The sequence below is a fragment of the Ambystoma mexicanum genome, chromosome 4q (genome assembly GCF_040938575.1).
Source record: "Ambystoma mexicanum isolate Mex_15411 chromosome 4q, UKY_AmexF1_1, whole genome shotgun sequence".
Classification (NCBI taxonomy): Eukaryota; Metazoa; Chordata; class Amphibia; order Caudata; family Ambystomatidae; genus Ambystoma; species Ambystoma mexicanum.
This window is the reverse complement of record NC_090928.1, coordinates 309,494,391-309,517,269: the sequence shown is the minus strand read 5'-3', so window position 1 is coordinate 309,517,269 and position 22,879 is coordinate 309,494,391. Positions and strand designations below refer to the sequence as shown.

The 22,879-nt window shown below is 45.4% G+C and overlaps 1 protein-coding gene across 5 annotated transcripts in view; it reads left to right on the top strand.

Moving 5' to 3' along the window:
• Positions 1 to 22,879, top strand: part of TAGAP (T cell activation RhoGTPase activating protein) — a 757,603-nt gene that overhangs the window by 464,967 nt on the left and 269,757 nt on the right. For all 5 annotated transcript variants that reach the window (XM_069607892.1, XM_069607891.1, XM_069607890.1 and 2 more), the window contains one exon: positions 21,281 to 21,451. In XM_069607892.1, the coding sequence (XP_069463993.1) occupies positions 21,281 to 21,451 (171 nt within the window). The remainder of the gene's footprint in view (positions 1 to 21,280; positions 21,452 to 22,879) is intronic.

Genomic DNA, 22,879 nt, shown 5'->3' with positions numbered 1-22,879 from the left:
ATCTCATGCCCAGCTAAGATTGCTGGCCTATGCACTCCCAGGGTCCTGAAGGCTCTGCCATCCTCCATTAGAGTAGCTAAATAATGTATCACCTGCACTACAGGGGCAGAAACAGGATGAAATTCGCGCTGGCGACACCAGTGCTCCCACTTGGTCCATGTTGCATATAGCACCTTAGCGTCGAGTGAGCCAATGACTCCTTGCTAAGCTGGGCCGCATGTTCTGAAATGCTTGGCATGCTCCACCTACTCCTGATACCTTGCAAGCTAGCAGTGGAGGGCATTCATCATTCTCAGAGGGTGATCCTGACCTGTGGGATCTCGTAGCATATCCTGATTCTGAGGAAGTGTCTGTGGGAAATCTGAAGAAAATTCCATCAGAAATGGAAACGATGCTTGAGACTTCGAGGCAGGGGCAACTAGTACCATCTCCGCTCGTTCCCTGTGGATTTTCGCCCAATCTCTGGCTGTCATTGCAAAAGGAGGGAAGGCGTAATGCCTCGCTCCCCTCCAATGATGGAGAAACGCATGTGTGGCAAGCACGTCTGACTCTAACCTCTAGCTGAAGACTCTCATAATCTGTGTGTTCAGTCTGGAGACAAACAGATTGATGACTAGAGGGCCCAAAAGCTCTTCCAACTTCTCAAAAACCTCCTGCTGGAGTTTTGTAGATACCTGGAGTTCCAGTCCACCACTGTTTTCTGTTCTCCCAGATGATACTCCGCTCTGACTGACAAGTGCCTCTCCGGGCAGAAATGCCAGAAGTCTTTTGCCAGTTCCACCAGCATCCCGGACTTTGTCCCGCCTAGCTGGATTATAATATCTCACTGTGGACACATTGTCCATTTTGAGGAGGACATAAGAGTTTACGCTGTCCCTCACAAACTATTTGATTGTGAAGGACCTTGACCAGAGTTCGAGGCAGTTTATGAAAAGTTTTAGCTCTTCCAGACTCCACTTCCCTCCTGTTTTGGAAGAACCACACCTGGCTCCACAGCCAGATCTGCTGTGTCTGACACTATCATCAGATCTGGAATGTCTCCGGAGATGGCTCCACCGTTCGAGGCTTCCATGTTCTGGAGCCACCTGCTCTCCTTGTCTAGATGAATCAACTGGTCATACCCTAAACCTTACTGTAATTATCTTATCTTTAGTCTTTGGAGAGCCCTATAATGTGAGGGCCCTGGAAATATGGCCTGAATTGAGGATGCTAGGAGGGCTACTATCCCGCTAAACCCCTGAGCAATATCATCTCCTTCCTAAGACACGCTCTGATCTTCTTTTTGGTCTCTCTCATCTTCTGCACAGGAAGTTCCAGCATCGCCTTCCTGGTATCCACTACAAATCCCTGGAAGGTCATTCTTTTCATGGGAGCTAGCTCTGATTTTTCCTGATTGATAAGGAAGCCTAGTGACTCTATCAGGTTCCCCAGCCATCGGACCTGTCCTTTGTCCACTGTCAGAACCAGGATGTCATCCAAGTAAATTATCATTCAAATGCCCCTCTCCCTGACCACTGCTACCACTCCTTGCATGAGCTTGGTAAATGCCCACGGGCTGAGGAGAGACCGAATAGCAGAGTCTTTTTTTTTTTAATACAACATTTTTTATTGTTTTTTACGCATAAAGAAAACATACGTCTCGCACAGCGAGATAAAGGTTATGTCCCTTCCCCACCCACCAACAAATGCATTCCACGTACCCATTACAATGAAGCTTCTTAGCACTGTCAATTGCCTTTGTTATGCCAGTAGTATGTGATTTTCAATCTCTGTGCATGTCCTTGGATGTCAGTTCAATTCCTGACGGGGGCTACCTCTCAGTGTGCGTCCTCCCACTTTTGCCAAATTTTTGGGCCTTTCTCAGGACAGCCCCTGGCCGTGTAGACTCTCTTCTCCATTGCAATACAAATGTTCACATCCGTGGTCCATTGCTCATAGCTTGGTGCCGTTTCAGAGCCCCAGAGTTGCGCTATATTTCTCTTGATTAACGCAGTGGTTGTGAATAAGAGCAGTTTTTCGTAGCGTGACAGTTCAACCTCATCATCTATCCCCAGCAGTAACAGTTTTGCATTTCTATGGATCGTTCTACCCAGTACTCTTGAGAGATCATCGCAGCACTGCTGCCAGTATTGTTGGATTATGGTACAGTCCCATAGTATGTGATAGTATGAGCCCTCTTCTCGTTTGCATCTCAGGCTGAAGAGGAGATCTTACACCATTTGAATAGTGCCACCCTCAGGTAGTATATCCTATGCAGTACTTTAAGTTGGATCAATCGTAGCCTGGAGGAGATCGCTGTGTCTCTGGGGAACATCAGGGCAGTTACCCATTCCTCTGGGAGTATGTCACCCACGTCCCCCTCCCACTTGGCTTTCAGGCTCGATAGCTCCCCGGTGGCAAAGGATGTTATGGCACTGTACATGGTCGATGTGACTTTGTTTTTAATCATATCCGGGAATAGGTTACGTTCTAAAGGGGTGTAATCAGGCATGTCAATCATCTCAGGGAGATGGGTCTGTAGTGCATGTTTGAGTTGTGTGTAGCGATACTGCTCATTTATCGTCAGAGCGAAGGTAGTGATTAGGTCCGCAAATGGTATTATTTCGTTTCCTTTCACTACGTCGCCAATTTTAGTGATGCCTGATTGGGTCCAAGAGTGCCATTTTGGAAGTTTATTCACTTCCGGGAGTAGTTTGTTATTCCACAACGGTTGAGCTGGGGTCAGCTTTTTGTCCCAGCCTAAGTATTTGTGGGTGTCTGTCCATGTTAGGGATATGTGTGACAGCATGGATGGGGCAGCAGATCGGTCTTTTTTCCGGTAGAGGTATCTTAATACGGATCTTTCATTTCGGTTAGGATCTTGTTCTCTGTTGTGTGGCAATGTTATGTCCGCATGGAGTCTGTCGTTCACTATTGCCATCTGACTAGCCCAGTAATAGGTTTGCAATCGGGGCAGTCCAATTCCGCCTTCCCATACAGATCTTTGTAGTGTGGTTAATGCTAAGCGAGGGTGACCTCCCTTCCATAGCAGTTTTCTGAGCGTCTGATCTATTTTGTGGAATTCGTTGGGCGCTATAGGTAGTGGCGCGTTTTGGAGTATATAGAGGAAGCGGGGGAGTGCCAACATCTTAAAGAGTGCGGCTCTGCCTAGTAGTGTTAGTGGTAGAGACATCCAGTGCTGGACGTCTTCTTTAAATCTCGTCATTATTGGGTACAGGTTATTAGGCACATAGTCTGTTAGGTTGTTCGTAATTTGGATGCCTAGGTATCTGAATTTCTCCTTTTCCACACAGTATGGACACTCATCTGGCACCGCGCTGTCTATTTGTTTCAGTGGGAATAGTATGGATTTAGTCCAGTTGACGCGAAGGTCGCTAAACGCACCGTATTTTATTAATAATCGCGTCACTATGGGGCAGGATTTGCATGGGTCTTTCAGATATACTAACAAGTCGTCTGCATATAGGGATTCTCTGTCCTCCCAGTCGTCTGACCATCTGAAGCCGCTTCAAGTTTGTGTAGATCTTAATAGAATTGCTAGTGGCTCGATTGCTATTGCAAAGATTAGGGAGGACAGGGGGCAACCCTGTCTCGTGCCCTTGCCTAGTTGAAAGGGATTGGAGACGTGTCCATTTACCTTTGTGACTGCTTCGGGGCAGTTGTAAAGCAGTTTGACCCAACTCATGAAGTACGGTCCTATGCCCATACGTTGCATAATAGCCCATATTGCCTCCCAGTAGACAGAGTCGAACGCCTTCTCGAAGTCTATGGCGAGTAAAGCCAGGGGGTCCTGTAACTCAGGTAGCTTCTCCAGTGCTGTGTGTAGCCTATATATGTTTTGTCTAGTGGATCTCTGTGGCATGAATCCACACTGGTCGGGATGTATTAGTGTGTGTATGACTTGTTGGAGGCGGTTGGCTAATACCTTTGCCAATATTTTGGCCTCGCAGTTTATGAGAGAAATGGGCCTGTAGGAGCTACATTTATCGGGTGGCTTATCTGCTTTGGGCAGGACTATAATTGTGGCTTTCCTTAAGTCAGGAGGGAGACAGCCCTGTGAGTGTGAGTGTTGTAGTAAACGAAGTAAGTGTGGGGAGATTACATTTTCTCCTATTTTTTTCCATGTTTCAATGGGGAAGCCGTTCGGGCCTGGGGTCTTGCCCGATTGGAGTTCTGACATGGCTTGGGTTAGTTCTTCCTCAGTGATTACCTGTTCTAGTAGAGTAGACTGCTCTGTGTTTAGGGTGGGGAGAGTAATCTCCTCCAGGATGTCCATTACGGGTGGTGAGGTTGGTGCTTTGTATAGCTCAGTGTAGTATTTTGCAAAACCCTCCGCTATGTCTACGTCTGTCATTAATAGTTCTGATTCTTCTGTTGTCAGTTGCCTGACCTGGCTGAAGCCCAGGTCTCTACGTTCCAGCCAGGCCAGCATTTTTCCGGCTTTATCCCCTGTTTCGTATATCTTTGCGCGCATCGCAGTATGTGCCTGTTTTGCATTGTCTAGGGCTATGTGTTGAAGTTGGTCTGCGCTAATTGTAGTGCGCGATGCGTTTGCGAATTGTCATGGGTTAGGTGATCGGTCTCTGCTTTTTGCACTTTCGCTTCGGCATGGCGTATTGCTTCTGATTGTTTTTTTTTATGGGCTGTGGTCCAGGCTATTATTTCCCCTCTGAGTACTGTCTTGAATGCTTCCCATAATGTTACCGGGTTATCCACTGAGTCAGTATTTATCTCAAAATATTCTTCAGTGGTCTTTTGGACATGTTCAACTAGCTCTGGGAAGCCTAGGTAGTAGCTGTTCAATCGCCAGCTGGGTGGGGGGATTAACCTGCTGGTGTTAAGTGTTATTACAAGTGGGGAATGATCTGATATACCTCTGGGGAGAAATTGTGCCTCACGTGCTTCGTGCATGTTATTTAGTGGCAGTAGAAGATAGTCCAGCCTAAAAACAGCGAGGCGTGTGCACCAGAGTGGTATGAGTATTCCCTTGTGGCAGGGTGTAGCATTCTCCATACGTCTTGCAGCCCCAATGCGCTAGTGAATGTGGCAAGTTTTGTACGTGTGTTTGGGTTTCTGGATCTTCTATGCGTTCTATCAAGGTCCACGTTCATTACCTCATTAAAGTCTCCCCCAATCAACGTAAGGTCTGCAAGATTATTCATAATTAGAGGCGTAATGTCATTAGTCAGGGGGGTCAGTAGGTTAGGAGGTGCATACACCGCCAGCATGGTCACAGAGCGTTCCCCAATTGTACCTGTCGTGAGTACAAGCCTCCCTCCCGTGTCTTGCGTAATGGATGCGGGCACAAAGGGGAGTCTTTTGTGTACTAGGATCAGTACCTCTCGTGACCCCATGGTAAAACCGGCGTGGAATGCTAGTCTGTAGTTGGTGCGTCTAAAGAATGAGCAATTGGTACCGGCTAGATGTGTCTCCATCAGGAATGCCACATCCGGGGAGTGTCTATTCAGTGTTTGCAGTACTAGACGTCTTTTGATACAATTGCCAAGCCCATTTACATTCCATGTCATCACTCGGATTGTCCTGTTTTTGTTCACGTTAGTGACTCCCGCCATTTGACACGTGTATGGATGACAACTGTGTGCGTCGGGCCCTCGATAGTATTGTGGTATTTCATGCTATAATAATATCTGCCAAGGCTAAGGGCAGGCTGGTTTCCTGTCAGGACATGTGTTTCCAATTGTGTTGTGTGGACTGCTGGCAAGAGTGGAGTGACAATTGGTGTGCTAGGGATGGTGTGCTTTTTAACATTATAGATGGTGTGGTGTCCTGGAACATAACTAACATGAAACAAATTCCCGCCCCCCCTCCCTATATTCCTCCCCAACATGAAGTATCTGTTGCCCTAACTCTACTGGCGCCAAACAACTATATCGCCAGATTAACTTAGTGTGAACTGTTTACACCTTCCTCTCGACTTACTGTTCTTTGGCAAGTCTGGTGTTCCGAGTCTCAAGTCTTGAGTTGAGGGCGTGGCTTTGGCCGATACAATGAGTACTCCCGTGCCTCGCGGGCCGCATGCCTTATTTATATCAGAGTGGCATGATAGTCCATTAAATGGGCCGCGACGGAGTAGTATTTCTTGTTAGTGTCACTGTTCAGCCCATTTCCTCTTGTTGTGGTGGTTCCTGCATCGGAGGTTGTGGAGCTGGGTGCCTTCTGTCTGGTGGCTCACGCCGGTTCCTGTTTCTGCTTCTGTTGCTTGCAAGTCTCCAGTCGCCTTCAATGTGTTTCTCTGCCCAGTTCCACGCTTCTTTTGGGTCAGTGAAGTGTACCGTTGTCCCGCCGTGGTAGATCTTGAGCTGGGCCGGAAAGAGCAAGCCGTATTTCACGTGTAGGGTCTGGAGTTGTCTTTTGAGCTGATCAAAAGATTGCCTGGCTCTCTGAACCTCCCTTGTGTAGTCAGGGAAGAATGTTACCTTGGATCCATTGAAGGTCAGTGTGCCTTTGGCCCGTGCGGTCTGGAGTAACGCATCTCTATCTCTATAATTCAACAGTTTTGCAACTATGGTGCATGGAGGTGCACCAGGTATCGGGCTTCCAGTGGGCACACGGTGCGCTCGTTCGATTGAAAAGAACTTCGAGAATGTCTGGGGTTTAAACATGTCGGTTATCCATTGTTCAAGGAACAGTTCCATGGAAGGGCCTTCCGTTTTTTCCGGTACGCCCAGGATGCAAATGTTATTTCGTCTTGATCGGCCTTCACTGTCCTCTGCCTTCTCCTCCAGTGTTTTCAGGCGTGCCACTACCCCAGCCATCCTTTGTTCCATAGTGCGCAGACCATCTTCAGTCCCAGAGATCCGCTGTTCCGCTTCTCCTGTGCGGGAGGACAGTTTCTGAAGATCATGGCGGAGGAGCGAAACGTCTGCGCTGATGCTATCCATCTTTTGTTCCATGGACGTTCTGGATTTTGTTATTGCAGCCATGATATCCTTCAGGGATATATTATGCTCTGTTTCTAACATGGTGTCTGATTGTTCGTGGTCCAATTGTGCGCTTGCCGCGGCCGTGGTGAATTTGTCCATTTTGCTTTGACTTGTCAATTTTCTTGTTTTATCTTTCCCCATAGCAGCTGGCATGGTCTGTAACGTTAATCGGTGGGCAGATTCCGCCTATTTATCCGAGGCGGGTTGCGACCGTTCTGGGAGCGGTTGCTCCGTTATAGAACTTTTTCCCCCCCGGTCTGGGTGTAATTTGCCGGATACTGTGTTAGGGTTTGATGTGCAGCTGGTTTTAGCCTTGGGATTACACACCGTTCAACACCGCACCTTCCAGCACTTCTTTGGCGTAACTGTATCGGCGTTCCCACACAGGCAGGTGCGTCGTGAGACAATTTCACCGTGCACTACCTTGTTCTGATCACCCTGCCCGGTGTTGCTTATTTCGTCGAAATTTGGTCGTTCCCCTTATGCTCGGTGGGAGGGTGATGGTAAGTCCAGCAAGTGGGCTTCTGTTGGGGCCACAACGACGATTTCTCTTGGGCAGTGGGGGGGGGGTGAAGATCCAGGTCGCTCGGGGTCCGTTGAATTCAGCCCGCGCTCGCTCTCGTTGAGGATGAAGGATATCTGTGTGCCTCAATATGACATATCCGTTTCGCTATGGTGGGGCAACTGGAAGAGTCTCTGTAGCGGGCCCACTGGTGGCGAGGCAAGTGTGTTGCCTGCTTTCCCATCCCCCCTTCTCCTTACCGCAAGATTGAGGCAGTAGCTGTCCGACAGCGAGCGGGGGCCACCTCAGGAGTCTGGTAGGCGCTCAACGCTAAGTGGAACACTCGAGGAGCCCCGGCGGCTCTGGGCGTTCCGATGGCACCAGCAGGCAGAAGTAGTGTGCGGGCGCGTACGTCGCTACGTTAGTGCGGATTTGACTGCCTGTGAACGACAGCCGCTGGCGCCGCTTCCAAGGGTGTATCCCCTCCGCCCCTCGACTTGCCGTTGGAGGGAACTTTCACGGCTCCGCGGGTTTCACCGGCTGGAGGCGGGGAGGCACCCAGCGGGGTCCCGCTCCCTGCAGTCCGGGAGAGGCACCGGGGTGGCTCGGTTCTATTTTAGGGTCCTTTGCCCGCCGTATAGCCCAACACAGTACCCCACACTGCACTCGCCAGCCGCCGGCACTCGGGCAGGGTTCAGTGGTGACACACGGTGTCCTCCGTTCATCCGCTGTCTGTGGCGGCCATTTTGTGTGTTCTGTGGCGCGCAAGCTTGCTTTCTTGAAAGTCTCGCTAAGTGGGTCTTCCGACACCGATTTTCACCAGGAGCAGGTAGGGACGTGCAGCAGAAGTTCCCACATCGAGTAGACACTTTTGGGTATTTGTAGTCTTGCAGGAAAAACAGGATTGTTTCAGGATCTGGCTGGCGGCCCGGAAGCGAAGCAAGCTCACGTCCTCATCGCTCGGCCCGAATAGCAGAGTCTTGAATTACCATGCTCGCTGCCTGCAAATTAAGCACAGAAAAGGGTGATCCTCCATCGTCACCAGCAACGTAAGGTATGCATCCTCTAGGTCTATTCTCGCTAGCCAATCCCCCTTCCTGAGGATATCCATGAGGAGATGAATGCCCTCCATCTTGAAGTGCCTGTAGGTAATCCACCTATTGAGGCTTTTCAGATTTATCACTGGTCAGACCTTGTCCTTCCTAGGGAACCAGAAACATGTTGCTAATAAACCTTAGTCCCTCTGTGCTTACCAGTTCTATCGCCCCCTTGCACCTGATGTGGTTGATTTTCTCCTGGAGGATGCTCTCCTCTCTCTGAGAAAGAATAATGTTGGCTGGAACCCTCGCTTGCCTGGGGTCCCCTATAAAATCTAACCTGAATCCCATTACGGTCTGTAAGACCGAGGCAGCACCTGACAGCCTGCGGCATGCATTTATACACACTTTTGTCCTCAACACACTAGTGGGTAATATCCCCCTTGCGTCTTCACCTGATTATGATGCTGGATATCTGGTATACCTTCATCCTCAGTGACTTCTATTAGATCTCCCTCTTGCGGGGAAGAAGGTATCCTGCTGCCTAGACTGCCAATATTTGGCTCTAGAGCCCTGAGGTCTCGGTTGCGATCTGTGCCAATCAGCCGCACGACCTCTATAACGGCAAAATCTCTGCTGGGGTAGATTTCTCTTATCGATGACTGAGCCTTCTCAAGGGCCACCTTCATCCCAACAAACATATTCATTTCTTTCTCAAAGTCCTCTCCGAATAAGAGGCCTTGAGCCCCTTATCCTAACTCATATGTTGCAAGGTCACCCAGCTTGCTGTACATTTTAAACAGCAGTCCTCTCCTTCGCTCTGAAGACAGGGCACAGTTACCATTTCCTGGAAGGCAAACCGGTCTCTGCGCCCAGTTGCCCAGTGTCTCTGCATCCACTGGCTCCCCAGTATCCTTAGACCTCTCTGCCTGGTCCATAATCTGTGCTATTGGTCCGGCCCGGTCCAGGACCTTCTCCTGGCAATTCCTCCATTACCTGTCCATTCCTTTGCATACATCTTTGATGCCTTTGTCACAAAGGTTATCATCCGCATGTTGAGCTCAGGGGTCTCTGCTACCTTCCCGCTAGATCAGGGCCTGCGCATTTCGACTACATTCTCAACCTTATGTCCTTCTCCAGCGGCCTCTGTGCCATATACTTTGCCACTCTAGGGGAAGGCTGCCAGTATGTGGACCTTGGGTGCCTGATTGAATCAAGGTCAAACATGTCAGATATTTCTAGATTGACCTCTCTGGTGTTGTTCTCTTTTGTCAATGTCTTCCTCCCCTCTACAGGTTGGATTGTGTTGTTGGCAGCTGCCATTGTCGGAATGGACGTATCTCTGTCTTTAGCAGTGTCTTCGTCTCCCATATTCTCTTCCCCTGGGAAGGTGGTGTTGCACCACAAACTTCTGCATGAAAGTTTCTCTCAGCTTTTCGAATGCACCTGTCACCTCTGGGGTACTCACGCTTACCCCTTTATCTTGGCTCAGGGGATTTGAAGAGTGTTTCCTCTTCCGAGCTGTCTTTCTCCCCTGGTCTTGCACCCCTAGATTAGAGTGCATCTTGGGTGTGGTCTTTGGTTCATTACTTTTCCCAAACAGGGCTTCCTGCGTGTCGAGTCTGTCTTGTAGGTGTTTAACCCCCTCGGCCACTGCATTCACTAATGATATTACGGTGCTGCTGGGAACGTTCTTTGACAGCTCTCTGTAGCTGAATGTTGCAATCAGACTTAGCTCTCTTTAACTGAATAATGCAATCCGTTATAATCGGATACTTTTCTGCTTACAGCATTGTGATCTCCAAGGAGCTGTGATGCATTAGCTCTCGCACGCACACCCCGTATCACCGACTGCAACGGTCGCAGAGTCGCACATGCACATTGTGCTCATAGAGTCCCTGCAGTACGACTGCTCCTTTGGACCGATCTCGGAGTCGCGCTGATGAGCTTGGTTTCCCGAGAGAGCAAGCAGGTCTCCCGAAGTGAGCTGACCGGCCCACGGACTCCACCCACTCTCGAGGCGTCTCCCTCTTCCACGAGGATGGGTCCGGGAACAACCAAATGCCTCGCTGTGCACATCTCGCCCCAAAATGAATAAACGTCAACGCTCAGTAAAAATGGTGTAATCTCTACTCATTCACATTCGTATGATCTGGCATGGACACAAATATCATTTAGTGCGTTAGATGACAAATATGCACTTTAAATGGCGATTAACATTAATAAAAACGCTCTGCAGACAAAAGTGTGATTTATCTTTGCTGAAGAGCAGAAAAGTAGAGGAAGGCACCTATACAGGACGTGACATCATTGGGTGCAGATAGGTGGAAGTGGTCTATGGAACTACACGACGAAGATGGGAGAATGGCATTAGTAGATCCTTGTTTACATTTTTTTTTACATGTAATAGAGGTTTGTATAAGTTTTGAAACTGCTGGAAAGTTAAAGGAGGTGAAAGTATAATTCTCACCTCAGGGCTTGACATAGAATACAAGATTTCATTGCACAAACTGCAGGATCAGGTTTCACTTTGTAAGAAGTAAATTCATAAAATCAGATGACTTCTGAAATAATGTGAGGGGTATAAAGAAGCGAATGGGTAAGAGTCTTTCCTTTTCTTTTACCCTCTGTAGAAACTTCCAGATATTTGGGGAGATTTTGTGTGCGCATGCTTTGTGTGCCCTTTGCTAGACCTCACAGGCAACAGTTTTCTTGGGTTGATTTGACCACATTTTGAAGAGTTAGATTTTAGGACAAATACAGGGTTCCACGGAGTTGCCTGACACTGTGCCTGGCTCCCGCCTTGCAGCAGTTTATATTGTTATTAAGAATTAGTACCCGGCGAGGGTCAATCAGATTGTAACAATCAATCTGATTGGCCCTCGCTGGGACGTTACCTGACCGGGAATCCCTCTAGGCACTACGTTCCTTCCTTCGCCGGCAGGGGAGGGGGGGTGTGGCAGCCACTCCGCCATTGAGGAGGCTCAGAACGAGGTAATCCCCGCTCCCAGCCACCACACGGCTGGAGGCTGCCATCTTCCCACACAGGGGATCGAGGCTTCACTCTGGCCTGTAACTATGGGCCCGGGGCATTACCTGAAGAGATAATGACCCCGGGCCCCCTAACAATCTCCCAGTGTTACTGAACTTGAGCACATAACTTCGAGTGGGTCTGGATGAACAAACATGTAGTATATGTAAAGTAAAAGGGACAGAGGAAACTGCTCGACACGTTCAGACTGACTGTCGTGAACTTGGCCCGTTGTATATGAATATGCTGGGCAGTTTAGTTAATAATTATCAAGGTATAAAGAGAGAGGCATTTTGGTGCTACTGTTTAAACATTGAAAGCAAATCTACACACATAGCGCTTTATAACGTTGGAGGAAGGTAAAGGAACTTATGGATTAGTAAAACTGAGCATTGATATGATGAAAATGACTTGGGGGAAAGCACTTTATGGTAAATTATTAACTGTGATGATAATGTATTAATTGGTTTTATTTATGTAGAAAGAACTGAGTAAGAGAGTATGGTTTTTGGATTTTTAGTTATTTTAAAGTTAAATATATGTGTTGTAAATATGTACATTATATTTGTGTAATTCTAAATGTGAAAAGTTCTTATGAGCTAATAATAAATTAAATTAAATAAATACATTTTAGGACAAGCAGAGTACCACAATGGCCACCTTCACAGATTCCGATTGTACTTTATGCTAACACCAGAAGATGCCAACCTGCATCGCCAACCTACAAGAGGGGAAAGGCATACATGCTGTGCAAATCCCAGATCTGCAGAAGGCATCTGTGCCCTCCGACACTGAGTCTGCCCTCCAAATGTAGAAATTTGGAACTTCTTGCAAAAGGGAAGAGAAATAAAGGTTAAATGGAAAGGACCAACTCGAAGACTGAAACTTCTATTATATGAAATCACTTGGACACTGGGAGATACAATGTACTGCAATGTTGTCCTCCCCCGGGCGTGATCTCTGCTTGATGCATGATACCCCAGTCCAGGCAATAACGCCACAATCCCTGGCCAGATCCACCAGTGTTTGCAAATTAATGTCACCCAAAAGGCTGATGAAATGGAAAGCAGATTTGTTGTCGATAAATAACAAAATTGCACACCCGTTGCATTGTCAGTCCAGGCTCAACAGGTCGAAGAACCCTGCTAGGAGAGCTTTGCAATTTGGGTGTAGGCACTTCTTCCACGCCGACCAGACAGAATCTGTTCCAGTCTGCTCCTGCATGCTCTCCAACCAAAGTAGCTTGCACCAACCACCAAAAAAAAAAATGTTAAAGCATACCGAAAATGGTGCTACCATTCCATGCACCCAAATTGACCAGCCTCCATTCGTGCACTTCCTTGCAGATTTTGAAAAGTTCAGCCATATTGTTAGTGGCTCTGGAGATGCAGGCCTGAATATGGGCCCTCTTCCTGGAGCGGATTGAGAAACGATATTGCCTTTGGACCAGGCAGTAGTCCAGTTTGTCAGACGGTGAGCCCAAGGTCTTCAACTTCTCTTCAGCAATTCTGCACTTACGCTTCAGAGATGCTAGATCAGAATCATACCAGCCTTTACTCTTGGAGGCAGGTTTTAGGTGGCTCCTCATGACAGGGGAAAGGGGATCAAGGGTTTTAGAGATGGAAAGGTGCAAGTTGGCAAGGACAGAGTCAGAGGGAGAGTCAGGAGAAAGGGTTGGGGGGGGAAGAAGGTGGAAGCAAAAGCCATGACTGACACTCGCTTCATTGGTCGAATGACGATGAAGGAGGATGGCAGTGCTGTGTGTGTCTCAGATAGAGGGTCTCGGTCGCCCCACCTGACTAGCCAGAACTGTGGCAAGACTGTAAGGAGAATCTAGGTGATCGAGAGTGGGCACCGCTAATTATTCAAAGTTCGTTAAATTAAGAGTTGTAAGTATCGGAACACACCTTGAGACCTTGGCACAAGGTTACCAATAAATGAGAAAAGAAAGAGTCCGAAATAAATCTGATTCCAAGTGTACTCACGTTTAGCTCTCCACTGGAGTTGCAATTGAAATTGTTTGATTGCTTCTTAATCAAAGTAACAATCATAATCAATAGACACAATGTAACATGTGTTTAGACAAATTCACACATTTTAATTTAGAGGCTTAATTCCACCCGCCCCCACCCGGTTCCGTGCCCTTATGGTTGTGTGCCAATGCATTTCGGACTATGTCCGTCTTCAGGGCTTAGGGCACTGTATGTAGTTAATACAATTGCAATTGTCAAATTCATATCAACATTAAATTGAATGCACCAATATAATGAAAATCAGTGAAACAAATGAACAAAACATTAAATCAGCAATCAGCCAAATTGGTAACAGTGAAGTAAAATGAATCGCACAAACCATTGGTCAAGGAGTTGTAGTAGTGTAGGACCGGGAAAAATCGTTGGACAACAGCATGTTAGAACTTTGTAAATATGCCTTTTGGATTAGTCTAACATTAATGGTGGCATGTAAAACAACATCATTACCTGAGCGTTTGGCCATGTACTGTGAAAATGGTGTGTGAGTCTCAGAGCAGCGTAAAACTGACATGGACGTTTTCTCTCTCCAGCTAAACTCTACCATTGACATGAGGCTCTGGCTAAGGCCATAAAACGCTCTGATGCAGCGATCTGGACCATCTATGTGCTGCCCAGGTGGCACCCAGTGTCTCTGACTGTTGTGGCACTAGCAGTTGTGTCACGCAAGGCAAAAGTCTTTTCCCCATTTATGAATGCAACGACCCACAAACATCTAAGTATTGATGGGAACTGGTGCCCCCACTGGAGACCCAGTACCATCTCCACTCAGAGTGTTTTGGGAACATCTGGCCATTTGCCCAACTAGTGGTACTTCATTGGCTAAGATTCCAACACTGACTATGGTCTCTTCTATGAGACCAGCAGTAACAACGGCCTGTTTGGGTTTACCCTGGCAGGCCAGATCCCCCTTCCTATTGATCAAGTACCCACACAAAAAACATCCTCTTGGTGTTGAGGGAGTGGATGCCTCAGTGCTAGAGGTATCTTCGCTCTTCTTTTATGTATCTGGGATTTCCCTTCATGATTGTGGGTGCCTTTGTTCAAAGAAGAGCGAAAACTTGTGTTCTCATCCTCCTCCTGTTTACTTATATCAGGATCCTTTTCTTTTGCTTAAGGTGTGGTCACCTATGCCATTTTCTGGTTGCAAGTATTCACATATCCGTCAGCAGTCTTTGCAAACCCCCTAGGGTCTGTGATAGTCTTGTCCATTATATACTGATGTAACTTAACCTCACAATTCTTTAGGATATGCTCACATGCAATCAAAGTAAACATTCCCACAAAAGGATTAACTCTGTTGCCAGTGATGCACCCACTCAGATACTTCAAAGAGAGGTGTTTAAACTCCTAGGAAGTTTGGTTGTCTCTCTTTGTGAGCTCCCTAAAGGTATTGCTCTGGGGCCTTTCATTTCTTTTGGAGTTAAAGGGTATTTCCATGCGGGCCTATGGAATGACTTCAGCTGATGTATTTGCCACCTCATGTGTTTGGACTAAGTCCATAGGGATGTGGCACCTAGGCTTTCCTTGGGGGCCACTATACTGAAAATACTTCCCTCCCACTCAGAATATTGCCTGCGTGCCTCCCCTGTCCCTTCAAGATCTAGTTGGTCACTTCTGGTAATACCAGATCTCTCAACTTCTGTTCTGCTAGGGCTGCTAAATTCCGTCTTTGCTAAGGCCACCCTCCTTTTGTCTAAAAAGCACTTCCTAGCTGCCGATTGCGCTGCAGTGGGCCTACACTGTGACCTAGCTGATTCTTGAGAACTAACTAAATCCCGGGACTTCTCTGAGTTTCAGGATCTCTCAGATCCTGCCTTTATGAGGAATGGCGGAAACAAATATCACTATTGCTGCCTCCATCTACTTCATCCCCACGCCCCCACTAGAATGGATATCTGATTTGGGGCCTACAGATCATTACTGGCCCACTGGGTATTCTCCACCACCCCAGCTTCCTCAAAAGCTTTGAGGCATTTTACCCTTTCAGGTTTGCTAAACTTACTGTCATGGAGGCGTCTCATTTCCTGGCAAAGCTCATAAGGCGCTCTCGACTTCAAGCCCTTCACTGAGTCCATGTTCAGTTCCATTTTGCAAAAATCAAAACATAACCGCCAGTTTTTTTTTTTTTTTTTAACATTGAAAGCCCAGTCTTTTATTTCAGATGACTAAGCTATGGGTGCAGACTGCAACAGAGTCAACTGCTGCCCACCAGTATAACAAAATGACTACTGCTCTGCAGGAGTACAGGGATGAGTAGTGACAAAACACCCACTTGGCCCCAAACTACTACTTAACCAGCAGTGATCCCAATCATGAGGAAGCACAGGTGGAGGGCAGGCCACACTTTTTAAAAAGGATCTGAGCTTGCACACAACCCTCCGAAACAGCAATATTACAATGGTGCCAAAATAAAAGAAATGTCCAAACAAAGTTATGTACAAATAAAAAAGTGCCATGAAACTAAAAATACAACTAATACAAACATTAATCACCCACCCATGTAAAAGAAAAAATATTTTTGGGCGGTGGTGCATTTCCTCACTTGCGCTGCGGGAGCCCAATTCACAAAGGGCATCTGATTGAGCACATCTTTTCTCCTTTGTGCATTTGCGCAAATAAATTGGCAATAATGGGAATTTCAAGGTGCATCCCGAATTCAGAAATGGGATCCATTAAAATGGCCAGAAATGAGGGTCTTCATTCTGCGCCTGTTCAGAACAAGCGCAGGGGGGGTGCAAATGATGGCAGGTTAAATTCTGAGCCTCTCATGATTTGTTGTTTAAGTGTGACAGCTGCGGTTCACTAGCCTTTCCATCACCAAAATGGTGATGGAAATGCTTTTTTCTGTCATTTCACAGAGACTGGCCCTATAACTGCACGTCTGAGTGAAATCCACAGCTAGCATCCACATGGTTAATGGGATCCTGTCATACATTTGTTTTGGGTCAGGCTCCTGACACTAATGTCTTCAAGGGGACTGGGCAGCGCATCTTTGCGCTACAGTCCAGCCCCTCCAGAAAAACTCAGGTCATTATCTGTGAATAAGGTGACCTGAGCATTTCTGAAAGCAGCACATTCTCAGCGCTCCTTTCATTTGCTCTGCTTTACGAGAATCTGGCCCTAATAATGCTGACTTTGGTTTGAAGACAAGGTGCACACAGGCAAGACTTTCAGCAGCAATGTTCAATTGCACTGAGATTTTCTTTAAAACTGTAAGAGAGTGGGGTCCTATACTTTACTAGGGCCTCTTCAAGGCAGGCCAAGGGAACAGGATGATGTCAAACACTTTTAGTTATGGTTATGGGGACTCAGCAGCATTGAGCCAGACTTCAGGAGCTTCCTGAGGTAGTACTTCGCCGTCGGGTTGATGACCTGATCAACTGGGTCCAACACGTTTTACGATCCAAGCAGCAGCATGGCATATGCCGTGAACAAGCTTGGGACAGGCAGGCGATGTCTGGGTTGGTGTAGTTCACAAGCAGTTTCAGGCAGGAACTAGGTCAAAGGGATGCTCCTGGAGTTCTCGGTTGCTGGAAGGCCATTGTTCTGCCCTTCCCTTCCGGGAAGGTTTGTAGAGAGCACTTGCAGGCTTCTGTCACCTCCATTGAGGTTCTGGATACCACAGTCTCAGTTACAGTTGGCCTTGTCCAGCTGGTCATCCTCAATGTTCCTTGGGGTGGACAGGGGGTAGAGCCTGCTTCTTCTTGGAGATCCTGGTATTCACCTCTATGGCAGAGAACTTTGGAATAGTCTTTACTCTCAACCAGGTTCCAGCAAATAGCTCTTCAAATGTCCACAATATGGATCAACTAATATATAAGACTCCCTTATATATTCTAACTCTGCTCCCTTTCTCTGATACTTCAGAAAGACTGCAGTAATCCTCACCCTTGTGTGAGAGGGCCATTGTCATGGTGGGACTGTTTTTGAAGCACCATTTCCAATGCAGTCTCATAAAGAGGGTTCCTGTTCCCTGGAGGAAGGTGCTGCCTCTCCTCAGTGGGATCAAACCAGAACATTCATGTGCTGGGTCCAGCATGGTTGTTGCGGATGCACCCAGGCCTGACATTAATACACACCCAGCTGTGTCATGAATGAGGGACCTCCCCAAGCTGGCAATATTATGACATCCAATGTTTGTGGCTGTATAATTGTGTAATATTGCCAAACATTTTAAAAGAACTCAGGCTTTTGCCCTCTCAAAGATGGCATTCAGTCACACTACCTACTAATACCATACATTGAATGCTAGGCATGATGGCTCTCTTGTGCATGACATGAGATTGCTAGTCCCATACCGTGGCATTTGTGCAGCATGCAGCTGTGACCATGCACGGAAGGGAAGGTCCTTCTTTTGATAGGGCTCACCAAATGTCAACTGTTGTGGCAGCTTTTGGCCTGCCAAGGGGATCTTGTACAAATCTGGTAACACCCTACCTTTGGGCTATGCAACCTTTGGTTCTTTGGATGTTTTGGACAACATCCTCAACTCTCATCAGCCATAGCGAGCATGCTCAATGGTGATGGACCTTGAGTGTTATAGTCTCAAAGATCTGGAGTGTGAAAGGTTGCAGACACCAGCTCAAAGTCATGCTCAGTATTCCTGTGGCATTGACATTTCTGTGTACATGCGAGCTGAGTGTTTGGGCCATCCATGAAAGTCCATTTACAGCATCTTTCCTCTAGAGATGCAATTGACCTGCTGACTGGTACTGATGATTACATTGGACTGACTACTATGTAATTTCCTTATTAACAAGCTTAAAACAGTCCACCACACTTTAAAACGTCATTTTGCCTTCTCCCAAAATTGTACACATCTTTGCACACTGCAATGCATAATCATTTTCTGAGACCTTTAGCAATCACATCTCTCATATCCCTTTGATTTTAGTACCAATATGTTTAAGTGCGAACATTTTGCACTTTACAAACCTCCACGGCATACATACATACGGTCATACATGCATAGGCTTCTCTACGCTTACCAAACTCCTGTTGAAGCAACATCTCCACAATGTCTATTAAGACATCAACACAACGCTTGGGAATCTATCATGTACAGACAAACAGGTTTTGGGCTAGACCAAATACAAATTCATGTACCGTACCCATGCAATAAACCTGGGCTGCAGGTTTTGCATACAGACCTTCTTTGATTCATCTGTAAGGTACATGACACACACACACTGTTCAATCACAAGCCATGGACTGCATGTAACACTCCGAAACATCTAATATGGCCTTCAGAAAAAAAAGCAGATTAACGTATTGTTTCTGTTATTTGAGTTTTTTCTAAATATATGAGCCATTAACTTTACTGAAAACACTTTAATTAAGGTGAAGTTAAGGCTTCCTCCCGAGAAAAGCATCCCCTGCTTCAGTATAAAAAAGCAATACATTTACTGAGAAAAGTTAGCTACAGCGATATTAAGGTTGTGATAGAAAATATCTAAAGCACAAAACTTTATAGCTTCCATGTGTTCCCTCTACCACGTACTGCTCATGACCTCCCTCACACGTGGTATCACTCATGCCATCACAAAGTACATTATCAATGATACAAATTATGACTGTCTCCAGAAATGGCATCCGGACTGACTTAATGTCCATAGAAAATTGGTTCAGGATATTCATTAAATATACATTGTTTAAGACATACACACAAAGTGGGTGCAAGATACTGCCTAATAAATTTGGTTTCTGTGTGGGTCCAAAGATGAAGATGTCGTTTGTTCTGAGAAGGTCTGAGTCATGGATTTCGTTGCAGGTTTTCCCAGGTAAAAAGCACCAACAGGGTAAAAGATCTGGGTCATCTTCTGTTATCGGCGTGGTGTTTGTGTTGTTTTCAAGGTGTTGGTGTTCTGCATCTGGGGGAAGGTGTTGGTGTTATGATTTCTGCTGTTACTGGTTTTGTGTTTGGTTTTGAATGATGTGTAAGGATGAGATGGAGTTGTTTCGTGTCTGATTCATGAATGATATGTACGAAATGGAGGCATGTTTCGTCTTGTTCTGTTGGCCATCTCTGAAAGCTTGTGGAATGTTAGGCGTGTAGAGGCTGAACTTTGGGATTGTGAGTATGTCCGGTGGATGTCCCAATGTGTCAACTTCTCCTAAGAGTAGCTGGAACCTATGTCACTATGTAAGTAAAACAACTAAGACCTTTGCACTCTTGTCTGCTCTGTACTGAGAACATATTGTAAGATGTAATACTATTCCGTCCTGACTACTCAAAACCATCCTAATCTATGGGGTACTCTCTCCTATAAATATGGTGATGCTATATGTGTATGCCCCCAAACTCCAACTGTTCATGGTATGTGACAGGAGAGACTCCAAAAATAAATTACTCACTTAGGATGGCTTCCAACATCTTGGCAGCATTTTTGTCTACCTGCCACTTATTTGCAGAGTCATTTTAAGGCAGGCCCCGGGGCATTGCAAGAAGCGGTAATGACCCCCCTGCGAGAGGCTTATTGAAATTAGCACCCTGACCCATAAGACTGGATAGGTCAAACTTTGTGAATATTTGATCAGTCAAAAATTGGAACTAATCCTTCTGCACACAAAGGCTCTAATGGAAGGTACCTGATCACGTTAGCACTCCCTTCAACATTGCAGCCAAGCAAAACAAATACAAAATGCAAAATATTTGTATATTTATCATTTGGAGGCACCAGGAAATGACTATCTCTTATTTGATTTCTTGGGAAAAGATGCATATTCTGTGTGGTTGTGCTATTGAAAGTGTCTCTAATTAACCGTCACCCAGGAATCCCTTGTGCAAAATCAGAGATGGTAGAACTCTACAACTTTCTGGTAATTATGATGAAATACTATAGGTCCTAATGGCTGCTCTGGTTTCGAGATGGAGTGTTTCAGTTTAAAAAAAACAAGCGATACTGGACCACTTGACAGGAATGCCCTGGCATCTTCTCCCTCATATTAGTGTGAAATATATTTTCCACTTTCAAAATTGGTCAACGTTTCCATATAGTTGGGTCTCTACTGAAGGATTATCTTCGTCACTTGTGAACATTTAACCCTTTATCTGTTAGGAGGAAAGAACAATAAGGTTATGGTTTAATTCTCTTACAGTCCTACTTTTTCCATGGGAGTTGCCTTTCGAGGATCTGTGCCAAAAGATGGAAAAATAGGCTGTGTGGGATTTTCAATGGCATGAAGCAAACTGTCAAATGGGCATGTACAAATAAAAAGATCTAAATGCATTCACATGCGTGAAACATTGGAGGAGGTGGATTAAAATACACATGAGCAGTTCATTGCAACAATTACGTTGAGACTAAAAAAACTAAAATCTTGCCAAATTTCAGTCAAAACGAATGTAATAGTAAATTAAAATGCTAACTCTTTCAATATGCAATAACTCCAAAACACGTAAATGTTATAGTGTATTAATCATTGTGTTTGAGTCTGTATAACATGCTATATTTAGGAATAAATATGATACAATGATTGCATTGATTGCTGCAGCAGTTTCCTGAATCATCGTGTGGACTCCATGTTGACCTTCCTTGTGAGTTTGGGACTTTGTCTTTACTTTCCCACAGCGTACGGAACTCCACAGCAGTGGGTAAATGCATCCAAAATATTTCAGGAACAGAATGCACAAAATAATTCACAATACCGATAATGTAGTATTTGTGTCACATTTAACAACCATACATAAACATTGACCCACTTTGTTGCATCTCTGTGTTGTTTTGTTGCAGGGACAGCCTTGGATGCCCGATCTCCATCGAGCAGTGCCCCTTCGTACTGGGCCTCTCCGCAGAGAACTCAGAGCTGATCCTGCATGAATGTGTTCAGCTGACACAAGACATGAAGACCAAAGAGAGGCATCTCTTCCTCTTCAGTGACATGCTCATCATTGCCAAGCTCAAGTAAGCTATACACTTCCTGAGATATCTAATGATATGTCACTCTTTTCACTAAGTGGACATTTCTGATCTAACATTCCCTGGTATAAACACCCACCCCGCAATTCTGGGACACAAAACAGGCTGTTTTTTAGTTAAAACTCAAATGTATTTACATGAAAGAAAACCAAAGATGGTTTCCTTACTTTATGCAAGGAAGTCACCATAATGAATTCTCAATGTAAGTTAAAAGCTGGTATACAGAAATAAAATTGGCCAGCCTTTGATATCTCACTAAGAAACAGTGTACACATGTAGTCACACCATGTATCACGTGAATATATTTCTAGCATTTCTAAGCAATACAATGCAAGCTCTAAGAAGCAACCATAATTCTATAACAAAACTTGCTGCTTATTGGTCAGTGTATTAAAACTCGCTTCAGTTCAAATTTACATAAAACTAGTTTCTATTAATAAATAGCATATTACAGCTTGTATTTTTTTCTAAATCAAATACAAGAAGTGGCATCTGAGAAAAGTTGCATAGAAAAATGACATTTATGTAAAAAAATTTAAATTAATTTGATCCCGTTGGGAATGTGGGGATCTAGCATATGCATGCAAATACAGTGCAAACTATGATATGTGGCATGAGGTTCTATAGGCATGTGTTAAGGAAAACTATACTAAGCACAACATTGATTTTATCTACTTTGTGTATCCACCCCAAATTCTGACTTTCTGAAAGGACAGCAACTATGTCCCCCAAGTTCCTTTGAATTAATTGGGTATATTTAGTAAGGGGTCCTCTCACACCAGCACAAAATCATTAATGAAATCATAGCATTTTTTTAGAAGTGCATCTTTTCAAAAGGACTAAAAATGCTTAATTCCCTCACACTGCAATCTGACTTTTAAAATATGCATTGCTTTCACAGACGTTGATTTATCAATTCTCAATTTAGGCTATGAAGTAGTGTTTGACTATACCTCTGAATACTACAGGATTCAATTTACACAGCGCACAGAGCAGGGAGAAAGCAGTTTTGTTCTTACTTAAATGTATACTCACTCAGCTTCAATTACAATGAAAGCAGGATGTAACTCCCCCTAACAAACTACAATATCCTATTCTCATTCTGTTAGTAAGAATTTATCAGCTTGTGCGCCTTGTGTGCGCAATTTCTGTGTTTTCTACAAGACGTCAAATCTCTCTTGGCCTTAAATATAGTGAGCAAACACTGTTGCATTTCACACTATAATATCAACATATGCTATTTGGAATAGGTTTCCTCTAGTGGAAACCACCTTTACATTTCCCTGTGACTCTTAGGATTTAGCAGGGGATTGATTTTAGCTGATTTATCTAATTAAATTTGGGGAGTTTTCATACTCACTTTTGAATAATACTTTAAGATTCAGAGTCAGTAGAGACCCTCAAGTGTTCCCA